General features: G+C 38.0%; 2 protein-coding genes across 3 annotated transcripts; one reads left to right on the top strand and one right to left on the bottom strand.

Moving 5' to 3' along the window:
• Positions 1 to 4,579: 4,579 nt before the first annotated feature.
• LOC128225058 (transmembrane protein 26-like) lies at positions 4,580 to 8,880 on the bottom strand. The gene is made up of 3 exons (XM_052935066.1): positions 7,870 to 8,880; positions 6,725 to 6,881; positions 4,580 to 5,581 (listed from the first exon to the last, which is right to left on the bottom strand). The coding sequence occupies exons 1-3, from the start codon at positions 8,544 to 8,546 to the stop codon at positions 4,928 to 4,930; spliced, it is 1,488 nt and encodes a 495-aa protein (XP_052791026.1). The 5' UTR covers positions 8,547 to 8,880; the 3' UTR covers positions 4,580 to 4,927.
• Positions 8,881 to 10,997: 2,117 nt separating this feature from the next.
• Positions 10,998 to 22,177, top strand: LOC128244104 (uncharacterized). 2 transcript variants are annotated; one of them, XM_052962129.1, is made up of 9 exons: positions 11,246 to 11,355; positions 11,828 to 11,909; positions 13,558 to 13,668; positions 14,316 to 14,478; positions 14,814 to 14,951; positions 16,127 to 16,264; positions 18,563 to 18,613; positions 18,853 to 19,048; positions 19,372 to 22,177. In XM_052962129.1, the coding sequence occupies exons 2-9, from the start codon at positions 11,896 to 11,898 to the stop codon at positions 19,500 to 19,502; spliced, it is 942 nt and encodes a 313-aa protein (XP_052818089.1). In that variant the 5' UTR covers positions 11,246 to 11,355; positions 11,828 to 11,895; the 3' UTR covers positions 19,503 to 22,177. The 2 variants fall into 2 exon arrangements, with proteins under 2 accessions (XP_052818082.1, XP_052818089.1); XM_052962122.1 differs by lacking the exon at positions 11,828 to 11,909 and having other exon boundaries at positions 10,998 to 11,355.
• The last annotated feature ends 749 nt before the right edge of the window (positions 22,178 to 22,926 follow it).

Genomic DNA, 22,926 nt, shown 5'->3' with positions numbered 1-22,926 from the left:
TTAGGTTGAAATTGGAAGATTAGGCCGAACATTGTCCTGGCATGATTAGGTTGAACATTGTCGTGGGATGATTAGGTTGAACATTGCCGTGGCATGATTAGGTTAAACATTGTCGTGAGATGATTAGGTTGAACATTGTCGTGGGATGACTAGGTTGAACATTGTCGTGGGATGATTAGATTGAACATTCCCGTTGGATGGTAAGATTGAACATTGTCGTGGTATGATTAGGTTGAACGTTGTCGTGAGATGATTAGGTTGAACATTGTCGTGGGATGATTAGGTTGAACATTGTCGTGGGATGATTAGATTGAACATTCCCGTTGGATGGTAAGATTGAACATTGTCGTGGCATGATTAGGTTGAACGTTGTCGTGAGATGATTAGGTTGAACATTGTCGTGGGATGATGAGGTTGAACATTCTCGTTGGATGATAAGATTGAACATTGTCGTGGGATCATTAGGTTGAACATTGTCGTTGGATGATTAGGTTGAATATTGTCGTGGCATGATTAGGTTGAACATTGTCGTGGGATCATTAGGTTGAACATTGTCGTGGCATGATTAGGTTGAACATTGTCGTGGGATCATTAGGTTGAGCATTTTCGTGAGATGATTAGGTTGAACATTGTCGTGGGATGATTTGGTTGAACATTCTCGTGGGATGATAAGGTTGAACATTGTCGTGGGATGATTAGGTTGAACATTCTTGTGGGATCATTAGGTTGAACATTATCTTGGGATGATTAGGTTGAACATTCTCGTGGGATGATTAGGTTGAAAATTGTCGTGGGATGATGAGGTTGAACATTGTCGTGGGATGATTAGGTTGGACATTGTCGTTGGATGATTAGATTGAACACTGTCGTAGTATGATTAGGTTGAACATTGTCGTAGCATGATTAGGTTGAACATTTTCTTGGGATGATTAGGTTGAACATTGTCGTTGGATAATTAGGTTGAACATTGTCGTTGGATGATAAGGTTGAATATTGTCGTGGCATGATAAGGTTGAACATTGTCGTGGGATGATTAGGTTGAACATTGTCGTTGGATAATAAGGTTGAACATTGTCGTGGGATGATAAGGTTGAACATTGTCGTAGCACGATAAGGTTGAACATTGTCGTGGGATGATTAGGTTGAACATTGTCGTTGGATGATTAGATTGAACATTGTCGTAGTATGATCAGATTTAACATTGTCGAGGCATGATTAGGTTGAACATTATCTTGGGATGATTAGGTTGAACATTCTCGTTGGATAATTAGGTTGAACGTTGTCGTGGGATGATAAGGTTGAACATTGTCGTGGGATGATTAGGTTGAACATTGTCGTGACATGATTAGGTTGAACATTGTCTTGGCATGATTAGGTTGAACATTAGCATTGGACGAGTAGGTTGAACACTGTCTTTGGGTGATGAGGTTGAACATTCTCGTGGCATGATTAGGTTGAACATTGTCGTGGGATGATTAGGTTGAACATTGTCGTGAGATGATTAGGTTGAACATTGTCGTGGCATGATTAGGTTGAACATTGTCGTGGCATGATTAGGTTGAACATTGTCGTGGCATGATTAGGTTGAACATTAGCATTGGACGAGTAGGTTGAACACTGTCGTTGGATGATTAGGTTGAACATTCTCATGGCATGATTAGGTTGAACATTGTCGTGGGATGATTAGATTGAACATTGTCGTAGCATGATTAGGTTGAACATTGTCGTGGCATGATTAGGTTGAACATTGTCGTGGCATAATTAGGTTGAACATTGTCGTTGGATGATTAGGTTGAACATTGTCGTGGCATGATTAGGTTGAACATTGTCGTTGGATGATTAGGTTGAACATTCTCGTGGGATGATTAGGTTGAACATTGTTTTGAGATGATTAGATTGAACATTGTCGTTGGGTGATTAGGTTGAACATTGTCGTAGCATGATTAGGTTGAACATTTTCGTGGCATGATTAGGTTGAACATTGTCGTTGGATGATTAGGTTGAACATTGTCGTGGCATGATTAGGTTGAACATTGTCGTTGGATGATTAGGATGAACATTCTCGTTGGGTGATTAGGTTGAACATTGTCGTGGGATGATTAGGTTGAATATTGTCGTTGGGTGATTATGATGAACATTGAAAAGGAATGATTTTGAACTTTGGAGTGAGGTTATGTGGTTGAACATTGGCGTGGGATGATTAGGTTGAAAATTGTCGTAGGATGGTTAGGTTGAACATTGAAAAGGAATGATTCTGAACTTTGAAGTGAGTTAATGTGGTTGAACATTGTCGTAGTATGATTTGGTAGAATATTAAAGTTGGATGATTGGGTTGATCAGCGTAGCTGGATGATTTGTAGATTATTGAACTGAGCTGATTTGGTTGGACATAGAATTAGGATGATATGGTGGTTGAAAATCGAATTGGGATGATTTGGTTGAACATTGAATTTGGATGTTGTAGTTGACAATTGAGTCTGGGTAAATAGGTTCAAGATAGAGTTGGGTTGATTTGGTAAATCATATAAGTGCGAAGGTTTGGGTTAACATTGAATATCATTTAACATTGAGATGAGATGATTTAGTTGAGCATTGCTGCAAGATGATTAGGTGAACATTATATTGCAATAGCTTTGTTGAGCCTTGAAGTGAGATTATGTAGTTGAACATTGAAGAGGGACGATCTGGTTGAACATTGAATTGTTACGTTAAGATTGCACATTGAAATAGGATGAGTTGGTTAAACATTGGTCGAACATTGTAGTAGGATGGGTTGGTCAGGCACTGGTCGAACATTGTAGTAGGATGGGTTGGTCAAGCACTGGTCGAACATTGTAGTAGGATGGGTTGGTCAAGCACTGGTCGAACATTGTAGTAGGATGGGTTGGTCAAGCATTGGTCGAACATTGTAGTAAGATGGGTTGGTCAGGCACTGGTCGAACATTGTAGTAGGATGGGTTGGTCAGGCACTGGTCGAACATTGTAGTAGGATGGGTTGGTCAAGCACTGGTCGACCATTGTGGCAGGGTGGGTTGGTCAAACACAGGTCGACCATTGTGGCAGGATTGGTTGGTCAAACACTGGTCGACAATTGTGGCAGGATTGGTTGGTCAAACACTGGTCGACCATCGTGGCAGGATTGGTTGGTCAAACACAGGTCGACCATTGTTGCAGGATGAGTTGGTCAAACACTGGTCTACCATTGTAGTAGGATGGGTTGGTCAAACACTGGTCGACCATTGTGCTAGGATGGGTTGGTCAAACACTGGTCAACCATTGTTGCAGGATGAGTTGGTCAAACACTGGTCTACCATTGTAGTAGGATGGGTTGGTCAAACACAGGTCGACCATTGTGCTAGGATGGGTTGGTCAAACACAGGTCGACCATTGTGGCAGGATTGGTTGGTCACAACAGGTCGACCATTGTGGCAGGATGAGTTGGTCAAACACTGTTCGACCATTGTAGTAGGATGGGTTGGTCAAATACTGGTCGACCATTGTGGCAGGATGGGTTGGTCAAACACTGTTCGACCATTGTGGAAGGACGGGTTGGTCAAACACTGGTCGAACATTGTGGAAGGACGGGTTGGTCAAACAGTGGTCGAACATTGTGGAAGGACGGGTTGGTCAAACAGTGGTCGACCATTGTGGAAGGACGGGTTGGTCACACAGTGGTCGAACATTGTGGCAGGATTGGTTGGTCAAACACTGGTCGAACATTGTGGCAGGATGGGTTGGTCAAACACTGGTCGACCATTGTGTTAGGATTGGTTGGTCAAACACTGGTCTAACATTGTGGCAGGAGGGGTTGGTCAAACACTGGTCGAGCATTGTGGCAGGATGGGTTGGTCAAACAGTGTTCGAACATTGTGGCAGGATTGGTTGGTCAAACACTGGTCGAACATTGTGGCAGGATGGGTTGGTCAAACACTGGTCGACCATTGTGTTAGGATTGGTTGGTCAAACACTGGTCGAACATTGTGTCAGGATGGGTTGGTCAAACACTGGTCGACCATTGTGCTAGGATGGGTTGGTCAAACAGTGGTCGACCATTGTGGCAGGATGGGTTGGTCAAACACTGTTCGACCATTGTAGAAGGACGAGTTGGTCAAACATTGGTTGACCATTGTAGCAGGACGGGTTGGTCAAACACTGGTCGAACATTGTGGTAGGGTGAGTTGGTCAAACACTGGTCGAATATTGTGGCAGGATTGGCTAGGCCAACACTGGTCAAACATTGTGGCATGACAGTTTTGGTCAAACATTGGTCGACCATTGTGGCAGGATTGATTGGTCAAAAACTGGTCGAACATTGTGGCAGGATGGGTTGGTCAAAAACTGGTCGAACATTGTGGCAGGATGGGTTGGTCAAACACTGGTCGAGCATTGTGGCAGGATGGGTTGGTCAAACATTGGTCGAATATTTTATTGGAAATTTTTGGTTGATCATTAAGTCTGCATGATTTGGTTGAAAATTGAATTGACGAAGTTCGTATGAATATTTAGTTCGGACTATTGGGTTGAGTTTTTAATGAGCCAAAAAAACGTAAGAAAAAACAAGTTTTGTACCGTATTTTATTTAATTAACCATTGCTACAAAATACATCTTCTATAAAGATACATTTAACAGTTCAGTGCACACATTAACATAATGCATTCTTCACATGTCTATATATTCATTGCTATGTCAAATATGATAGAGTCGACTCTAGTCAGAAAAACCGGGCGATATTATCAAACTGAAATATAAATTGTAAAACAGCCATGTATATTTTAGTGTTCCACCTGCAAAAATCTCTCGACCAACAAACATATTTTGCATAAACCTTTATTTCCATAACCTGCTTATTTCACCTCATTTCCTTGGTACATGTCATGTTCGTGCTTTTAAAAGCATTGGGTGCCTGTCACTTATTTCCTCCAGCTTCTAACCGGACCTTTCCTTGTCAATACGTGGAAGGTGAAAGGAAGGGGTGTTATGATGGTGGTCGGAGGGAGGGCTGCACGGACAGTGTAATCTCTGACAGCACTGCCGTACTATCGGCAATCGCTTGCCCATAATAGTAAGGCGATAAAACAACAACATCAGCGAGACGATGTTTTTCAGGATAAAGAATATCAAGCTGTATGTGATGATTCTGATCTCGAAAACTATGTATAAACGTACGACAAGGAACGGTAAGTCTTGCAGGAAAATGTTCATCAGCGTGACGACAATTTCTACAAACTTGTCACCAAAGTACCGATTAATACATGGAACCTTCGGGTTCCGTACGTGACGGAAGCGGCGTTTGTGCACGAGGACAGGTATAAACTGAATGAAGCTGGCGGACCAGACAGTGAGTATGGCGAGAGTGAGGCTGAGATTTCCACGGATCTCCTCTTCGTCGAACACGGCGAGCAGCTCCATGATGTCGGAAGCGATGGCCAGAAACTCGAGCAGCAGGTCCGCCAGGAAGGCGCGCGACACGGCACCGCGGGGCAGAAGCCACCGACTAAACACGAGCAAATATACGAGCGCCTCCTGCACGATGATCAACCACACTTCGTTGTTCATGGCCAGCTTGGTGGGAGCCTGCGTCTGTAACATTTGAATGCCTCACATTGATAATAGACAATTTGAATATTTTAAACATCGTCAGCGTGAGTGTGTATATGCGTGTGTATGTTTGGGGGTGGGGGTGGGGGGCGTTCAGAGGAGAATACATGAATAATGAAAGCAGGGACTGGGTCATGCATGACTTTATGTTCATTTCATATCCCCCTTGGTGGACTTTATGTTCATTTCATATCCCCCTTGGTGGACTTTATAGCGGATAACGTGTAGCCTCTTTCATAATCTTACAAACAGGCAAAAGTCTGCGCTATTGTTTATCTAATTCAGAACTTATGAAACATGAGCTGGGAACAAATTACACCCTTTATAAAACGGCATTTCAACATGACAGCGCATTAATACTCTTAAGCTTTTCAGTCTGTTCAGAAATTTAAGTTGAGTGTTCTTTCTTTGTATTATTATTAACAACGAGACAGCAATACATGCATGTATTATAATGGCAACCTTGCAAAGGAGGAGGAGCGATCTAATATAATTATTTTGATGTTAAACCTACGCAAAACTATTCTTTGATAGCATGAACCACGCTGTAAGGGTTATGATACGCATAAAGTGTTGACACTACTCAAAAATTAGTTAAGTCGTGGGAAACATCCGTTCATTTGATAAAGGTCCATGCTGAAGAGGTCTTTTCAAACGTGAATAGCATTGCTCGGGCAGAACTTCTAACAACCTTTACCAGCAAATTGCATAACGTTATTGAATCAATTAAAGCCTTTTGAAATCATCCCCGCCTTGAAAATAGTAGATACGGTATATAAATGAATACTTAAGCTAGGTGATATCTATACAAGGTTAGTGCTAGTGCTCTGTCGTTCCGAAAACCGTGTCTCACAGTCAAACGCGTGTCTGACAACGGGTCTCTGTATGTGAAATTCCTACTAGTCGGCTGCAACAAGCCACTACAACATCGCGTCGGTGACTGCTTATGTCTCTCTGGTTTACTTAAATGTATATGCCGTTGCAGTCTCATGAAAATCATATCGTTACGTTCGCTTCATTTTATTACGCTGTGTACATACTATAATATAGGCTTAAAAGCGTAACATAGCATGAAGCGCCTATAGACATGGAATCTGCTTCTAAATGAGATTGAAATGTTCTGACCGTGAATCCTGTGAACTGCGTTGATGGCGCGCTAGTTGACACGCTGGTGACGTCAGCTCCGGGACCACTGGAGGTGAATTCATCGTAAAGTTGCAGTTGAAGAAGCCATATGGACGGAATGGTAGACCCAAGGTAAAACAAAAAACACGGCGTCCACCTGAAGTAATTTATAATCCAGAAAAAGCATAAAAGTAGCATGTGTGTCAACCTAACTTTGTTGTTTTTAGGACATTTTGTGTTAACGATTTTGTTTCAGTTGTACAAACCATTGACACGCGACTCGTCAGCGGCGGCGTCGACCTACGTATCACTCATCGACTGAGTTATGCGTTATGTCTGTGATGACCAACGAAGCAAGGTTATCTCGGCAAAACATTATTATCTTGCAAACAAGAGCGCATTGTTCCATGATCACCTCACGTGCTGGTACCTAACGTACTACTGGCACCCTTTTGTTATAATATTTCGTTATGTATTATGATTGGCACATAATCACACTCGTGTCGTTGTCACAAGGTAAAACAGAACCTAATTGTACTGCTTTATCGGAACGAGAGACGAACAGTCGGGCATAACTAACAAACATACTTTCATACATTACAGAAGTATCGTTCAATTTTATTAAATTGCGGTGGTACTAATTGCGCCACTACTGACAGTAATAGTGAGAGTAATTGTAGCTTAATGGTATAATGTTATATTCGGACTCTTTAGTGAAGAGACGTACGCATATTAGTAAAATCGTCATTGTTAGAATAAGCGAACCCTTTCAACGGAAGCCACCAACGTGTGAACGTAGTGTACATAACGTACTTCGGTAAAATGTTACCATAGTGCGCTGACGCCATACTGCATCCGTAATTTGCTGACCAAAACTAGTGCGAAATTCAATTTGGTGTTTAATATCAAATTGGATTTACACCATTGTGAGTTCGTACAATGCAATATCGCTTGTGAAACAAATGATTATTTAAATCTTCTTAAAATCTTCTTAGCGAATGATAATACATTCTTCTCGTGGCCTTTTCCACGTAAAAAACGATATATTCATTCAATAAGAATACTAAAATAACTATTGTTTAATTGTAGCTGAAAACTACACATGTGGAAGATTTCTATTATTGTATGTTATATAAAGAACCGACCATGAGTATTCTATCCCGGCCCTCTTGACGACGACTACGTGCAGCTCTAGAAGCAGAAAGAGGTTGAGGACGGCAAGCAGCCAGTACAGTGGGCTCCCTAGGGCCTCCGTCACGCGCCACACAGTCAGTACGTTGTGGCCTACCAGTAACACCCGCACGAACACCGCCCAAAAGATCGGGCGGTGATTCCCGTACAGCAACACGTTCGGATCTTTCGGAACTTCTTGCCCTTCGTCGTCGTCGTCATTGTCTGAGATTTTGTGATATTTTTCAAGCTGTTTGATAGGTAAACTCCCGTTGCTGAGATTTAATTTCATATGATTAGGTTCCAGCGATTTGTCAGTGAAAAGAACTGAATCACTGTCCTCTCTGTCTTTCATTTTAAATTCAACTGATGGTATCGAAGCTTTGTCGTCATTTAAGTTGGGTTGTTTGATCCAAGCGAGATATGAGACCGGGTCTTCGTCTGACTTGACATCCGCGGCTTCCAACTCGCTCCCCGGGTCGTACACACTCCCGAACGCCCATGGCACTTCTTCCCTAGCTGGCCGACTGGAAGCGGGCGTACTTTCGCTTCTGCTTCTTCGCCATTCATCGTCGAAGTCGCCGTAAGGAAGTTCGTACGTAGAAAATAATCCGTCATAGCCATTTTGGTGATCATAGCGCACACGCCACATTTCTAGCTTATTTTGTCCAAAAAAATAATATTGAAATACTACAGAAAATAAGGGTTCGTTATCTTTGAACCTTTTTTATTAAACACAGAAACACGCGACTGTCTGGAACTTCTGTTAACTATGAATGTAGTATGCAGCTCATCGGGCGTTCTTCAGCATTGCCTCACTGCAAGGTCACATTAATGATTTATTTTTTCAGAATGCTCAAAGTTTCTATATAATAGATTTCTTCGCACTCAGTATGATGTTCATCTCTGATTTTCTTTCGACAATCTGACATGAAAGGAATCCGTCGCTGTAACAAGCACAGACGAGCGGATTATCATAACGTGAAAAGAAATTATGTTACATTGGATGCGGATCTAAGGAGAGAATTGAAGTATGAACGGCAAGTGGGTTTCAAATGTAAAGTTAACGCAGTCACATTAGATCCCAACTCATAAACTTCATACACTTCAGAAATCATTTTATTATTGAAATGACAATTCATGTGAAGCTGGTCGTTTTCGTATTTTTCCAATTTAATTATATCAGAGGTCATGCATGGTAAAATTGACACGGTAAATATTAGATCGCTGGCCGTATCATATGGCAATAAAATGCTATGCTCAGTTGCCTTGGTCTAATCTGTTTAAAGAATCAGGCTTATGTTGTTGTTGTTTTTCATTTTCACCGTCTCAAATAGTCTAACAAAAGAATAAATTAAGAAAACGGAAATACTGCAATTAAAAAATGCGCCCGCAAAGAAGGAAAACATCATCCAAAATGCTGATCGAAGTGCCGATAAAAAGTGCAAAACTCAATCAGTTCAAATTAGGGATGCAAACGAATATTCGATCAAACGTTAATGGTATTTGAATGTCAAAATCGGTATTCGATATTCGAAAACAAATTGTTGAATAAATAGAAAAACAACGACATTTGCCTACAACTATGTCGCTATGTATAAAGTTCGTTTGTCTTGTTTTTACAACGATTGGCCTCCAATGCCAAAGGTGTGAATGTGACGACAAGACACTATACACGCGCCATAAGACATTTAGGGACATATTGTCGGGTACCATAAAAAGTCCCCGTAATATTACAATAACTGGCTAATAGACAAGAGACATAAACACAAATCATTTTATTTTCGGTAGATTTAAATGCCTTTGCCAATCAAGGATTTAAGGAAACGGCCTTCGCGCCAATGTGTTGTCTTGGCTGCATATTCGACTGTGCAACATTGCTCCAATTGCCGTGCTGATATGAATGACATGTGCTGTAATAATGTAGTTACAGGTATATATGCTTTAAACGGTTTTCAATGTTTCGATTCGATGCTCGTGCTTTGAAATTCAACTAAATAGTACAGCGTTTTAATGTATATTTAGTTGTTGTTTTTTTCTTTTTGAAAATGGGGAATTTCAGAGCCATTTGGGGGGGGGGGGGGTTAGGGTCCGCCGCGCGTACTGGCTACGACAAAGTAGGGTTAAAATGTCTTGACTATTATTTTTGCGAATACTTTTAAAAGTTTAATTACTACTACTTCTAAAAGATGTATTTTGGTAATCGAATATTCGATCGAAAGAATTACCGAATATTCGAATATCAATTTCGCCATTCCGTTTGCATCCCTAGTTCAAATGCATGCATGACTTTGAAGAAATTGATTTATATTTTCATTAACATATATTTACTTTCAAAAGAATAATCATGACTTATTGAGTATTTTTGGAAAAAATAATAGTTTGCCAATACCTAGAGCGGGTGATATAAAATTTCAATCAATGCAGACATGTATGATTAAAATTTGAATTCACCTCAAGGCTAGCTCGTCGAGAGTAACCTACGTAGAAACTGAGCGGGGGAACAATAAAATATACATGAATAAACTTATATTGTCAGTCAGGTCATAGGCATTTTTACGAAAACTTAGACACAACTATCGGAATTCCAGAACTAAGGGTGCCATGATGTCACGGTAGTGACTAGTGCATATCAATATAAGTCATCAGACTCTTGACGGCTGCTACATGTATCGGAGGAGATCATTCGGCTCTGCATGATTATCAACGGCCAACATGATAGTCAGGGCAAAGTGGGGTTCATTGGTCAAGGTCGTTCATACAGCCTGAGCCCGGTCGGCTCCCATTTAAACGTGGCTGACCCCTTTTGGGTTATTCCTAATTCCATGACTGATGATCATTTTTCCGTCATGATTATATGATAAATTCCTCTTTTGGCTGCAAGGTATGATCCGCTTGTGACCGTGAGACTCACAAACCACAATGCAGCGATAAGGCTATCACCCTCGTGTGTACACAATGCATCCGAGGTTGTTTTCTATAAAATGGCCGAGGAGCTTCGACTGAGCTAAATACTAGTAAATCGGTTTAAGTTAAGTTGTGTTTAACCCATGTTTTTTGGAGTAGTTGCCTCCCTTAGTTATAATTTAGCCACTTTCTGATATATGCGTTCGACACCAGTTCTCTACAATTGATATGTAAATCTCTCATTTCATGTTCAATTTTCTCTTCACAGATTTTGCGTATGAACGATCCAAGGGTATCTTAAAATAGACACCATGAATGTTGTTAAGATATTGACAGTCTCGCGACATACTTGCGAAACTCTTGACATGTTTTGATCAGTGAGTTGATAATAGAGCCTAGATTAGTCAGTAAGGACCCTTGTTGAATATGCGCCTATTGCGAAGACGGGAATTTAAATTCTTCCTCTTCGTTTCATTCGTTGTAGTACTAATCAATGAAAATCTAATCTACAAAATACAGTCCTATAGATGGCCAGAATTTCCTCATATTACAAGGTGAGTAGTAAGTTGATGAAGTATACAGTGAAAAAGTTCACATTAATAGAGCGTATTACAGTACATTTTTAAACCAAATGAGACTTTTAAGTATTATTTTGGTAGAAGCATAAACATGAATTAATCCAACAAATGTTACATAATTATCTTTAAACTTTATCTACTTGGGTGAGTTGATCCACAATGTATATTTTAAGTACTGGATGTTACTTTTTTGTGAGTCATTGTTCAGGAAACTGTTATGTACTAAATTAAACAGTGGACACCAAAATAAAACAGTGATTGAATAAAGTGGTGGTCGTCTTGGATCTTTTGTAATTCATTTGTCTTTTTGAATGTCCTCTGTTATTGTTGTTTATTTAGTACATGAAAAACCTATAGACCTGTCAGTATTTTACCATGAATGTCCAAATTATATAAATGTAAGTGAGCAACAATCATTTGATAAAAAAAATTCATCCTTTCCTGGCAGATTCTAGAACAACATATGGACGTTATACTACTCTGTTAAGGCTGGTAGAGGACAGGAAAAAGCCCTTGATGAGAACAAATATGTAGGTGCAGTTCTTATAGACCTCTCAAAAGCATTCAACTGCCTGTCCAATGATCTCATCTTAGAAAACCTAAATGCTTATTGTCTCTCAGCCCAAGCATGTAAACTACTGCACAGCCATCTTACAAAACGAACACAACGGACAAACTTGGTCAATTTACCAGTGAGTGGTACTCCATCTTTCCATGTCTTCAACATCTTTCTCATTCTCAATGACATCTACTTCTTCAGTAAGACAGCCTTGTATAGTTATGCAGATGACAATACTCTATCTGTGTTTAATAAAAACCTGATGTTGTTAAGACCACTCTTGCAGAAGAAAGTTACATTTCAATAAATTTGTTTACTTCCAGTTAAATGCAGGTCAAGCAATTTCAGTTGGCTGTTGAAGAAATAAAGCAATTCACACTATTGTTTGTGAAAGGCAATATAATCTTTTAGGGATTGAGGTTGATAATTAATTAAATTTTGATGCCCAGATTTCTAAAATGTGCAAAAAAGCAGCTAAGCAACTGATTATCCTTCGAAGACTCAAGCATATTTTTGACAATCAATACTGGGCCTATAACCCTATCATCTTTTATCAGATCAATTTTTGATTTCTGTTTTGTAGTATTTCATTTTTGTAGCAAGACCAACACTGACAAAATAGAAAAAAGGCCATGCAGAGCTTTAAAAATGTTTTTAATGATAACACCTCAACTTACAAAAATCTTCTTCATAAAATTCCAATTGCCAACATTACATGATCTCAGCAGGTTAAGATGCATTGCTATTGATATATCTCAGATATGAAAACTGTGTAGATGTGCCATCAGTAAGAACAACTTCATATGGGAAGAACTCTTTCTGCTTTGAGGCCAATCAGGTATGGAAGAGCCTCCCAAAGGAAATAAGGTGCTCCCAAAACTAAATAGAATTTCAAAGGCTGGTTTGCACCTTGACCTCTTGTAAATGCTCAATGTCCAAATAATCTTTTATAACATATAAATGAGAAGAAATTGAGGATTATGAGGTGGTTCACTGAATATCTTTTATTCTTGTTTTAACGGAAAATGAGTTTTGTCTTCAGTGGGATGACTTACAGAACTCTTATCCATCTTACTTTTTGCAATTGTCTGCATGCCTACTATTAGAAATGGCTTTTGTAAATACTTTTTCCAGTATGAATCCTATTTAGAACTATATGCTATTATTTCCAGGTCACCATTTCATTGATTTGTGTTGTCATGTTATGTATGTTTGTTATTTATGTCAGAAAAAAAGCTTACTGTGCTAATGTTTCTTGTTATGATATACCTGACTTTATTTAGATATTCTTGTATCTTGTATCTCTTGTATCATTAAGCTACATGTACCATGATCATTTGAGAAAAGAAGAAGTATATAATTCCACATTTTTGTTAAATTTTGGGCCTTGGCTCCCTGACTGTATAGTTCAACTCACATGTAGTGATGTACTCATGCATTTATACTGAAAACCTTGGCAATATTCAGACAATACAGACGTTACTTTGTTATCCATAATATCAGTGATATATACCGTAAACGTTTTATTATTGAGTACCGATGTTCATACCACTCACAGTTTACTGGTAGCCTTACTCACAATAGCTCATGGAAATAACCAGATTGAAAATTATTTTCAGGAGTTTAGACAAGGAGCAGGTTGCTTTGTTGATAGCTGACCCTCAGCTGCAGGGTTGGCAGGATGAGCATATGTTTCCTTTTGGTAACATAGCCCGCTGGGACATTGACAGGTAGGTACTATCACAACCATTACATTACTAATTTAGTAAGTAGATACTTTGGTACTGGTAGATCAACAGTGGAAACATGGATAATACATGCACTGGGGTATTGGTAGATCAACAGTGGAAACATGGATGACACTGCGTTATTGGTAAATCAACAGTGGAAACATGGATAATACATGCACCGGGGTATTGGTAGATCAACAGTGGAAACATGGATGATCCCCCTCTATTGGTAGTTTGATAGTGGAACTTGGTATTGGTTATTTAACATGGACTATTTCCCAAACCTGAGTAAATCATTGTGAGATGGTGTTGATTATCCTTGTTTAACATCCATTTTGGGATCTCTTTTTATGTTATCGAAATTGGCTCAAACCTGAAGATACAATCCAAAGTACTGGTAAAGTGAATTTGGGTTCATTAAAAACTACAATTTTCCTGTGTTTTTTCTTTCCACAGAGTATGGCCTGTATAACTTTTGGTACTTTACATAGATCTTGAAATCCTCTGGCTCTGGATGAAATTAATACTTTTTAGATCTCAAGTACTGCCATTTATTTAAGTAGCTTTATTTTGTAATGGTTAATCAGCAGCAGTATAGGCTTTTTAGAAAGTCATAACGTCAGATGTTAAACCAAGACATTTTTCAGATACCTTTGGAAGACATTTTCCTACGCACTGGAGTACAGCAAGCCAGATATCATCATCTTCCTTGGGGATATTTTTGATGAGGGCAGTAAGGCGTCGGACAGTGAATATGCTGCCACCCTAGCGAGGCTGAGAGGCATCTTTCCCCAAACCTCTTATATCAAGGTAGTCACTTAACTGCAGTCAGTTGACTTCTGATGGAATATGTGAGGCTTGCATCTCTCTGGTTTTTCACTGTAATTCACATTAATTGAGTAGCCCAAGATTTGAACTAGGGAAAATGATTTATTTCTATGTCAGACATAGACGATGTTATTTAGTGGCAAGTATTCTACATGTAAGATCATTGACAAGTTTTAAGGCATAATGGCTTTATTTACTGTTGACATATTCTTCCATCATTGTTATGTTCATTGACTTGTAAACTAAAATACATCACCCCCTTGATCTCATATGTCTCATTTGTCTTCTTGTCATATCATGTTATCTGGTGTTTTCAGACAATCTATATTCCTGGAGACAATGATATTGGTGGGGAAGGACGGGACTTTGTTCATGCCTGGAAGTCAGATCGATATGAAGAACACTTTGGCAATATCTCAGATGTCATCAGATTTGGATTTGTAGATTACGCTAAGGTGACCAGATAGTAATAATATAAAGGACAACTGTGTGCTTCAGTGGGATGTCATTTTTATATCACCCAATGAGTACCCAAAGTAATATTTTCCTGAGTGAAATTGTGAAATTTTGGATTTCATGAGTTTAAAGAAATTTGATATTTCGCTGAAACACGCTGAAAACACTTTGAGGTATAAGATTGAAATGATCCTTGCTTGGGCAGGGGGCTGTTTCTTGACCATGCCTTAAAGGATTATCAAAAACTTGCCATTAAGGTTCAACATGATGAGGTGGTGTGTCGCGTACAAGACCAAGGTCTGCACCTCAAAGGTCATAGTCACCGACCTGAAATAGGATTTTCAAAAAATGGAGGCTCATCCTGATGAGGCGGAGTCTCTCAGGTTCCATGTATGTGCATCAATGTGTCTGTCCAGACTATTCCTCATCCAGGCTGTATCTTTACCATGCATGATGTCAATTGAGTGCGAAGTAGGACCATTTGTGTCAGGGCTGTTTCTCCACACAATTTGATGAAACTCGATGGGAAACTTTGATTACAAGAGGAGGTGTGCAAATGATCAGAATGTTGTGGCTTCTGAACACAAAAAATTGCTATTCTCCATTACCTTCAAACTATGAATCATTTAAAGAGACTCGCTCATGTTTTGTTCAATTCACTCTTTTTCTGTATGACGAAATGAAGTGTGGTAAATCATTAGGCATGTCAAAATTAAGTTACTGACCGCTTGGAACAAATGTTGATATATGCTCACATACTTTCTTGAAATCCACGATTTTGAGCCGTTGTAACACTTTAATAAAAGGCTGATTGTACCAGCCTTGGTTTGCTACCAACCAAAACTAGGATTTTTATACTTAAATTGTATTTTTCCTGCAATTATGGTACCAAAAGAGTAGAATAGTTTTAATATAAGTGTTTTCAGATATATTACCGCGAAGAGGAAAAGTTGGTACATGAACATGAACGAGTCCCTTTAAAAGAATTAAGTTTTATTTTGTGTTTTCCTTTTCAATTTGTACAGGAGCATATATCGTTTCCAATGATAACTTTGTGTTTAGCTTGGTAGTACAGCAATCACTTGTTAATTGTTATTGTACTGTTATATTTTGCACATGAACTACCATTATTTAAAAACAATCGTAAGTGAAACCATGACACTCATTGTTTCAGTTAAATGTTCCATCTTACACTATGTCGGACAAGACGTTAAAGGCAGCAACTGAAGTCCAGGAGAGATTATCAGCACCTTTACGGGTGATGCTGAACCACCATCTGGTCACTGTTGAAGCTAAGCACTACATATATCCGGTAGGTCGGTGCTAGATATTAAATATACACGATATGTACCATGTCCATATATATGGTAGACATTACATATACATGGTACATCTGTGCCAGACATTACAGCTACTGGGTACATCTGGTCACTACATACACTTAGTAGATCTCCGTTAGACACTACGTATATCTGGTATGTCCATTCTAAACACAATGTATACCTGGTACAACTGTGCTTGACACTACTTTTGTAACCAGTATGTATGTGCTAGACACTAAATATACCTGGTATATCTGTGCTACACACAACATAAACCTATACCTAATATCCCTGCCAGACTTTTCATAAATCAGGCTCATCTGTGCTATGGACTACATACACCTGATATGTCTGTGCCAGACTGTACATAAACGAGGCTCATCTGTGCTATGGACTACATACACCTGATATGTCTGTGCCAGACTGTACATAAACGAGGCTCATCTGTGCTATGGACTACATATACCTGGAATGTCTGTGCCAGACTGTACATAAACGAGGCTCATCTGTGCTATGGACTACATACACCTGATATGTCTGTGCCAGACTGTACATAAACGAGGCTCATCTGTGCTATGGACTACATATACCTGGAATGTCTGTGCTGGACACTACTTTTGTATCCTGTACTAATGTGCTAGACACTTCATGTGCCAGGTTTGTCTGTGTACTATGTGTACTAGGTATGTGTTAGACACTTATTGTACCCGGTACACCTGTGCTAGACACTAATTGTACCTTGCATTATGATCTAAAAACTACATATACTCAGAAGTTCTGTGCCAGACACTACATATACCCAGTAGGTCTGTTCGGAGTTCCAGATACTACATATATGTTGGTCTGTGCCTGGCACACCATTTACCTAGTAGGTCTGTGCTAGAAACAACATATACCCAATAGGTCTGTTAGAAACTACATATACGCAGTAGGTATGTGCCTGGCACTACATTTACCGAGTAGGTCTGTGCTAGAAACTACATATACGCAGTAGGTATGTGCCTGGCACTACATTTACCTGGTAGGTCTGTGCTAGACACTACATTTACCTGGTAGGTCTGTGCTAGACACTCTTAATACCCAGTATGTCTCTACTGAACACTAATTGTAACAGGTATATCTGCGCTATAAACTAAATGAGCCCAGTACATCAGTGCTAGACACTACATATATGTGATATGTCTGAGCAAGACATAACTTTGGGGGAGGGTTGCTTTTCAGACTAGTTCCATATGAAAAGAAAATGTTTTAACATGTTCTAATATAAAAGTCATAGCACAATGCCTCTTAGAAGTTATGTTAAAATATTCGTATGCTGCACATGCAATACTGCCAGATACGGTATATGGACAAGTTTATTTCAAAGGTCTTTATCCTGATTTGAAAGGCGGGATAGCAGAATAAAATGACTTTTCTATCTAACCTCAACATTATTTTTTTTTGCCTGTTTTATCAACCTTTAATTTTGGTAAAAACCTTGCTTGACATATGACCGACAGCCAAGCTTCAAACTCTCTGTAGCCAAATTTACAAATCAGAAGTAGAAGTTTTGTTTTCTAAATGGTTTCTTTAATATTTTTCCTGGTTATATCAGTTTCAGAGGCTCTAAAGTTCAAAATAAATTCTGAAATCAAGATTATTTGCTTTTTGGTACCAAATACAGTAGTAAGTACCATGAATTGAATATAAATGTAATCAAATTCCAAAAGGGGTCTAAGCCCCTGTACCCTGTTTTGGGCATGAATCTCTCATACTAAAACAGATGACCTGCAATTATTCAGGATTGAGAATTATGAGCTTGAAGAACCTCTGTTAGTATTGTGTCATTAAGTGACTCCTGATATGATGTTGAAGCTATGTGCTTTAGCAGCTGATGTTTGTGATTTCTGTTTTGCTTGTTGTATTTGACTCCTGTATTGAATCCTCTAAAAAAGCTTTAACTAAAGGACTTGGGTGAATTACATGTATCTCTCTCGTGCACACACAGTCTGTCACATATCTTGTTTTGGTGAGATGTGTTCAAAATTTTATGTACAAAGCAACTGTTATGGTGATGGGTACTGATTTTCAGCTTGATTGGATATTTCACTATGTAAAGAGTATGGGAACATGTAGATACACATATCAGCATAATGGTATAACTAGGATTTCTACTGACTATATGGTATACATTGTAACAAGTTCCATATGTTTAACTTACATTTGAGCACTGATTAGATATCAATCCTGTACTAAATTTGGTATTTTTTTTAATAAGTTACAAAATAATGACTTGTTTCCTATTTCAGGTTCTGAAGAGATTGAGACCAAACCTTATTCTCTCAGCACACTCACATCATGTAAGTTAATTTATTTTCAATTATAAAAGGACAAAAGAATCCATGTTAATATATAACTGTATATATATAAATGTAAGTTGGTGTACAGTAAACGTATTGACTGACGCTTATTACAAATGGTTAAGGTTGTTGGTTCAATTCTTACCTGAAAAATGGATAATCAAATTGAACACTTGTATTGACTTTCTTTCTTTGAAATAATTATGCTCTAATCAGTGCATATTCCTTTCTATCTGTAGGCGTCATTGATCAGCTGTAGGGACTGTCTCCATGACAATGACTGGAGCTGGGAGCGGCAATTCCAGAACATACAGTTCCTTGACTCCTACGTGCACCTGAACCTCAACCAATCCAACTCAATGCACGAGATTGTCGTGCCGACATGCAGCTACAGGATGGGAGTCAGCGATATGGGCTTTGGGCTGGCTATCATTGGTATGTGGATGATAAGAGTATGGTATAACTTTGATATATGTTTTTTTATCTTAAAATGATGCAAATTATGATTGAATTTATCACTAAGAGATAAATGTTTATTATTTATGATTCTGAATGTGCTCAAGTATGTTTAATCATAAGTTTGCTCCATCTTTACTTACTTGGCTGTCATTCTCTAGCTCTTGCAGGATTGTTTTCTTGATTTCATAAGGTCTCTTCACTTTGTGACAATTTACCATTCCCATAAACATGAACGTGTATACTATGAATACCTTTAAATCTTACTTCACAAGTGATATCTGAGGGCATGTGCATTTCAGGTTCTGAGGGCGTCGTGGACTACACGACTCTCTGGCTGCCTCGGAGGTACACAATGCTGATTGGGTACGTCATCTACATGGGCATCAGCGGGGCTGTCCTCAGTGTGCTGTTTTTCTCACAACGCAGATAGCAATCAAAGGTGGATAAACAGATTTGATAAACATTCCTAAACAACTATACATTCCTAGAAAGCCAGATTCCCGACCTGTTACAACAATATTACATAAAAGCTCTCAGTTGAATATTGACTGGAGATATTTTCAAATTTCATTATACTTATAAATTGTATAATATTAAACTTTGTTCTTGGGCAAATTTTAATAGAATAACATTTTATTTGTAACTATAGATATTTTTTATTAAAATATGCTTGTATTAATTATATTTGTACTGTTATAACATGCTCCCTTAAATTATTCCCTGTTTCTCTATCAAATCTGTTTGTCCACCCCTAGAACCTAGAGGTTGGTGGGGGCGGGGGCAATCTCATATCAACTACACAACACCTAAGTTTGAGATCTTTAATTAATAGTGGTGAATGGTTTTGCAGATTGTTTATATCTATTTGGTGTTGGTTTATTTGTGGCATATTTTTTATTATTAATGATTGAATGATGTGCCTTTTTGACAAGTGTTTTTCTTACAATGCAGGTGTTATTATTCTGGTTATACATGTATAATATGTGCAATCTAATCATTTATAGATGTTTAATTGTATTTGTAGACTGACAATAAAATGAGCATTATATTTTTTTAGTCATTTTTATATATGACAGGAATATATTCATGTACTTGTAAAATATGTTATTTGGACATTACCAGACATATAGAGGTGAAGATTTGCGCCTCTGTTCATGTGTTTTCCTGATTTTATTATCACAATCATATAAAAGGTTGATTGATTTTCTTTCTTATTTCAATTCAAAAAGGTTCTTCAAAGCCTTAAATTGATAGTAGTTGAAATAAATTTCATGTACGTTGAGGCCATAACAAATTGATATTTCATTCTACAGATTTACCACAAAGTTTTTCATAAAATACGGGTCTCTTACCGGTAATTATAATTTTAAAGCGACTTATTGTTTTCCTTTTTTCCCCTCAAAAATTTGAAAAAAATGCATGCTTATGAAGCCATGTTGTTGCTATTCATAAGATTAAATTGTATGTAGTTTTTCATGACATTTTGTTTGACAAATTCATACAAACACCAATCCATTACACAACTACTCAAAAATCATCTTGTTTGACATATCAAATGACATCATCCACTAAGTGTTAGTGGTATATTGATATGTTTTTACTATTAGTATACATTCTTTGTATTTCTTGTAAAGTTTGACTTTATATATGTTTAGCCAGGCAAATGTTTCTCTATCTTGATGTTATGTTTTGTGTATTCATATCTTTTAAACAAAACACATATTAGTAGGCTATATTGAAACTGAACCTGAAATCCACTGTATGGTACGCTGTAATTTTTAAACATGTATATGGTACACCAGAGGCTGGTACACCCTACATAGCACAAAAACAGTCAGTATTCAGTCTTCCATATTAGATTGATGTTGAATATACATGCAAAATTGTTATGTTTACAAATATGATAAGATTCAAAATTTATTTACAAAACATCCAGAAGCATATAGTGTTTTTAGGTGATTCAATGCATATCTATTACAAAATTAAGAACTACAATTGTCAGAATTTTTATCAGTTTTATTGAAGAAAACTCCCAACTGCTAAATAAGGCAGCAGTAAGAGAAAAGTGCAATCTAAGATTCACTGAAACTTATAACATGTTGAAAATGCACAGTTTACTTAAAATATTTCGGTAATTTCTTCTTGATTGTAATCCTGATCATATTGTTCATGTCCCAAGTATACATATGAATGCTGATGTAGCTGTTGGTACCGTGGCTGCTATATGTGATACTCTCTCAGTGTTGTGAAATATTTATTCTGTATATATTACATCTTGTTTCACATCAAATATTACAAGTACATTATGGCCGATATGTTTACCATTGTTTTTATTGTAAAGTTTGTTTTATAATAAAAACCTATAACATGAAAGAAAGAACATATTTTGCTGCCATAAAGGAAAACTTCTATATTAATGTTCTAAAATTTAAATGCTAATTTCAGTCTTTCATAAATTCGTACCAGTATTGTGAACCCTGGTTGTGAACGTGTGTTGTGAAGGTAGATATTTCTGGTCTACAACCTGATCAATTTTATTTTTGATTTATCAAATTTTGTTTTGAGTTAAATGTTGATGCCTGGTGACCACATACAATTTGGATATCATTAATTTTGATAGTTATTTGCTTATTGATTACAAACGTAAAATGAATGACCGAAAGCACCCTTTATAAAGTTATTATAGTTTATTTATTTGGTCTTTATTTCAAATCAGATCGGTCATAAATGACACATTTTGCAATCTTTGAAGGCCATTAATACTTGTTTGCTATATAATTATCAGTACTTTTTACATAAAACTTTTCCAAATGATACCTAAAAATATGGGATCACCAAGCACCTCCCATTCCCATATTGCACACACATACGCACGCACGCACGCACACACGCACGCACGCACGCACGCACGCACGCACACACACGCACACACACACACACACATCTCATAATGTATGGGGTCACCAAGCACCAACTCCCATATTAGTTGGTCGGATACCTTAAGTACTACACAGTAACTGTCGTATACATTTTAGTTTCACATGCATTCCATAAAAGCAATGGACGTATTCTTACTTTGCTTTAATAAATGAGAGTTAAACTGAAGTGCTTTGTTGTTTCATGTACGAGTTCTTATTTATTCCCATACAATAACTTTTTCTAGTTTTTTACATGGAATGACGGGCTTTTACCCTGAAAATTTACTTCCGTTTTAACTTAGCTACCAAATGATATCCAATGTATTCCTTAATTAACCAGACATCCATATTTTAATTGGTCGCTTGTTCAGAACGTTATTGTTAACTCTTAAAGATTAAATACTCTACGATGTGCTCATATTTAAACAATGTCCCAAATCTTGATGAAGTTATAGAGTTGTAAAGATTTAATTGTTAATGACGATGACATTAACAGTGTTGTTAACCTTAACAAGGTCTGAACAATAGGCTCAGCGTTGTTATCCTTAAATCGTTGTAAACATTGACAAAGGTCTGAACAATATGCTCAGCGTTGTTAACCTTAACATCGTTGTTAACCTGGACAAAGGTCTGAATAATAGACTCAGCGTTGTTATCCTTTACAACGTTGTAAACATGGACAAAGGTCTGAACAATAGGCTCAGCGTTGTTATCCTTTACAACCTGGTAAACCCGGACAAATGTCTGAACAATAGGTTCAGCGTTGTTAACCTTAACGTCGTTGTAAATTTGGACAAAGGTATGAACATTAGGCTCCGCCTTGTTATCCTTAACATCGTTGTAAATTTGGACAAAAGTCTAAACAATATGCTCAGCGTTGCTAGCCTCCACAACGTTGTAAACCTGGACAAAGGTCTGAGCAATAGGCTCAGCGTT

Source organism: Mya arenaria, chromosome 2, assembly GCF_026914265.1.
Source record: "Mya arenaria isolate MELC-2E11 chromosome 2, ASM2691426v1".
NCBI lineage: Eukaryota > Metazoa > Mollusca > Bivalvia > Myida > Myidae > Mya > Mya arenaria.
This window is presented reverse-complemented; position numbering and strand designations above follow the sequence as displayed.

Bases quoted from the DNA above. Each gene is read 5' to 3' on its own strand.
- LOC128225058 (XM_052935066.1), bottom strand. From the start codon at position 8,546: ATGTGGCGTGTGCGCTATGATCACCAAAATGGCTATGACGGATTATTT. The intron at 6,882-7,869 runs GTCGGTTCTTTA...AAATTACTTCAG, and splicing joins GCCGGGATAGAATACTCATG to GTGGACGCCGTGTTTTTTGT. The intron at 5,582-6,724 runs GTCAGAACATTT...CAAATGTTACAG, and splicing joins CGCAGTTCACAGGATTCACG to ACGCAGGCTCCCACCAAGCT.
- LOC128244104 (XM_052962122.1), top strand. From the start codon at position 11,228: ATGCGCCTATTGCGAAGACGGGAATTTAAATTCTTCCTCTTCGTTTCA. The intron at 14,952-16,126 runs GTGACCAGATAG...TCATTGTTTCAG, and splicing joins GATTTGTAGATTACGCTAAG to TTAAATGTTCCATCTTACAC. The intron at 16,265-18,562 runs GTAGGTCGGTGC...TTCCTATTTCAG, and splicing joins CTAAGCACTACATATATCCG to GTTCTGAAGAGATTGAGACC.